The 3289-nt window shown below is 68.1% G+C and overlaps 1 protein-coding gene across 1 annotated transcript in view; it reads right to left on the reverse strand.

The window, feature by feature from the left end:
* Positions 1-415: 415 nt before the first annotated feature.
* The window catches only part of MNEG_11503 (hypothetical protein), a gene marked incomplete at both ends in the record, with an annotated part of 6552 nt that continues 3678 nt past the window's right edge, over positions 416-3289 (reverse strand). The window contains 6 exons of the mRNA XM_014040025.1: positions 416-532; positions 753-845; positions 1339-1602; positions 1860-2156; positions 2384-2437; positions 2695-2808. Coding sequence (XP_013895479.1) covers positions 416-532; positions 753-845; positions 1339-1602; positions 1860-2156; positions 2384-2437; positions 2695-2808 — 939 coding nt within the window. The remainder of the gene's footprint in view (positions 533-752; positions 846-1338; positions 1603-1859; positions 2157-2383; positions 2438-2694; positions 2809-3289) is intronic.

A 3289-nucleotide genomic window follows, 5' to 3' on the forward strand; every position in this document is an offset into this window, starting at 1 on the left:
GCCGGCGGCGGCGTCCGGGCCGCCGCCTCCGGCGCCTGGGCCCGCCGGGCCCGCGGCGGCGGGGAGGGCCCCGGCTTCGAAGTTGTAGCGGACGCGCTGGATCCTGCCGTTGAGGATGTCGATGCGGTCCATCTCACCAAAGGGCATCACGCGGATGGCGCCGGCGGCCTGGAGGGGAGGGGAGCGGGGGCGGTCGCAGCGAGGGGGCCGTGTGGTGCTGCATGCGCCGGCTCCACGCACCAAAGCACGCTCCTCTCCATTCTCCCATATCCCAAGCATAGAAGGGGCCGCCGGCACAGCAACATGCCCTCCCATTTCATAAGAGCCGGCAGGCGCTCATGCAGGACAGCAGGGCGCGGGCCGCCGCTGCGGCGTAGCAACTGCTGCTCTGCAGGCGCACACGCGCGACGCACACCTGTTGCTGCCCGGGGCCCCCGACGGCGCCCTCCCCCTTGACCCTGTCCACCAGCTTCAGGGAACGCAGTATGTCGATGGCCGTCAGCAGCCGCGCCTTGAAGCCTCGGTCAAAGATCTGTCAACAGACGGTGCCGGTGAGAGGGACCATGGGGCTCAGCAACCCGAGAGGGACGTGCGGCGGACGAGCCGCCACCGTCTACACAGGCCAGTTGCACGCCAGTGTTTTGTGGCTTCGCCTGCCATGCCTCAAGGACCTGTGGGGATGTGTTTCCTGCCCCAGCCTTTGTTGACACCCAGGCCTCTGGCATGGCCAGTGCCTCCGGCCCGCGGCCCACCTGCGCCTGCTCGGCCTGTGTGAGGTCTTCTATGCGCGTGCCCTCCAGCAGCAGGTCGATCAGCCCTGGCACGTCGTGGCTCGTGCCAGCCAGCTGCAGGGGAGAGGAGGAAGGAGAGGGGTTCGCAGGCAGGAGCGTTTCAGGGCAGGTTGTCGAAAGGCAGTCGGTGGTAACACCAGAGAATGTCAAGCCGGGAGGGGTTGGGGGCAGGAGGGGTTGAGAGGGTTTAGAGCAGGAGGATTCTAAGCCGCAAGGATGCTCAAGGGGTTGTGTGCAGCATGTTTGGGGTCAATGTGGGGGCGAGCCACGTTTGATGCGGGTGGGTGTGACAAGGGAACCTGAAGCTGTTGCAGGTGCGAGCATGCTTCACGCAAAGGTAGGTGATTGCGTGTGCCGATGCACTCGCAGGAGATCCTGGAGCCTGAAAGTGAGCCTGGCCAGTGGGACCAGCCAGCGACAGCGGAGCCACCCAAGGGCCTGCTCCATTGTACGGCAGCCAGGCCCCCCATTTCGCCCGACACAGCCGCGGCGTGCGCGCCAGAGGCTGCCATGCCTAGTTACTACAACCCGTGCCGGCGGCCCGCACCTGCAGCGCCTCCTCCAGGGTCATGCTGCTCCACAGCTGAGAGAAGGAGATCACGTAGCGCCCGTCCGCCTCCGCGCCGCCCTCCTCCTCCGTCGCTCCCTCTGCGGCTGCCGCGCCGCCGCTGCCGCCGTCCGGCCCGTCGCCGCCCGCCGCGTCCTGCGCGGGCGCGTGGCCGGCGAGGCCCACGAGGCGGCAGAGCAGGCCGTGCAGCAGCTTGGCGCGCGTGAGGCGGGCGAGGATGAAGCCGTTGTCGGTGAGGGCGGTCTGCGGCGAGGAGTGGGGGCCGGGGACGGGCAGTCGGCGGGGCGGACGCGGCAGTTGTTGGCGGCGGCGGGGCACGCAATGACGATCGCAGATGAGCATAGGCCGTCAAACAGGCAGGAACGCCGGCTGAGGGGTGACCATCAATGCGCTGTGGTGGCATGCGTGGTGCGCCGTCTTGCAGCAAAAGCACGTTGTGCTGGAGGTGATGACGACCACCTCAATCCATACCCGCTCGCCCCAAGAAGGCAACCTCTCACGTTAGATCCGGACGGCGGCAGATTGATGTTGCGCGGCCCCTCGTCGCCGCTGCTGCCCTCCCCGCTTGCCTCCACGCTGCCGCCCTCGCTCCCGCCGCCCACGCCCGGCTGCCGCTGCGCCTTGCGGCGCTTGCGGGCGCGGCCGCGCTCCCGCTCGTCCTCGTCCTCGCGGATCATGTAATGCGGGCGCCGCAGGGAGGGGTCCGACTTGTAGACGTCCGCCGACACCAGGCCCCCAACCTCAACCACCGGCACAGGCGCCGCGCCCGCCGCGGCAGCGGCGGCAGAGGGCCGCGCCTGAAGGGGAGCAGCGCGCAAGGGGGGCATGGGAAGTGGGATCGCCCCCGTCTGCCGCTGCGACGCATGGGGTCGCACGGAACCGCTTTTTGCCCCGACGGCTCCAATGCATCCCAGTCACAGGCGGTCTACGCGGCCTGCATTCTGGTCCGACCTCCAGGCCACCAAAGCGCCCAGCATGCCTGCGAACGATGCTTCGCCGTCAGCGCCTGAAAGTGCGCCTCCACCTCCCGCTCCAGGTCAGGGGTCACCTCCAGGCCTGGCGCCACCACAAAATCGATCTGGGAGGGAAAGAGCGGAGATGTAGAGAGGTCGAGGAGCAGCTTGTGAGGCCTGGACATGCGGGAGCGTGTGTGTGTGTGTGTGTGTGTGTGTGTGTGTGTGTGTGTGCGCATGTGCGTACAATGGGGGTGTGCTAGCTGTTGGGCTTATCCCAAATGTGATCGCTCACGAGGTGGCAAAGAATGTGCGATAAAAGTATGGCGCGATTACCAAGCTGCCCATGGCAGCCGCAACGAACGAGGCGGCGGTCGCTCACATGCCGCGCCAGCTTGCCCTCCGCCATGGGCGCCCACTTGATCTGGTGCGCCGTGCCCAGGCCCCGCTCTGCCATGTGCTGCACAAGTCGCGCGGCGGTGGTGTTGTCCAGCACCTGAGAGCGGTGTCATTGCGGATGCAGGTTGACGCGGGCCCAGAGGCATGGCTACCGCTGCCGCGGCTGTCGGGCAAACACAGGGCAGGGGGCGGCGAGCCGCAGCTGGTCCGTAGAGGACCACGTGGGGGCCACGCGACAGGCGGCCACGGCAGCGGCAGCAAGCTGTGCAGGCACGCGCGCGTCCGGCTCTTGGCGCACGCGGGTGGCGCAGGCCCCGCCGGTGCGCGCCTGGGGCGGGGGCCACTGGCCGCGGGCGGCCTCCTCTTCCATCACCACGGACCGCATCTCCTGAGGGGCGCACGGGGTTGTTGGGTGTAAACAATCTGGACAGAAGAGGGCGTCTGGATGCGGCTGGCACCCTCACAGGCTGGCAGGTGGGTATGGACCGTATGATGCGGTTGGGTCTGAATAAGGAGCGCCGAAAGCACGCTCCCACAAGAAGCTGAGAGCGCCGGGGCGGGGCTCTGGCGCATTGCAG

The sequence above is a fragment of the Monoraphidium neglectum genome (genome assembly GCF_000611645.1).
Source record: "Monoraphidium neglectum strain SAG 48.87 unplaced genomic scaffold scaffold02773, whole genome shotgun sequence".
Lineage (NCBI taxonomy): Eukaryota > Viridiplantae > Chlorophyta > Chlorophyceae > Sphaeropleales > Selenastraceae > Monoraphidium > Monoraphidium neglectum.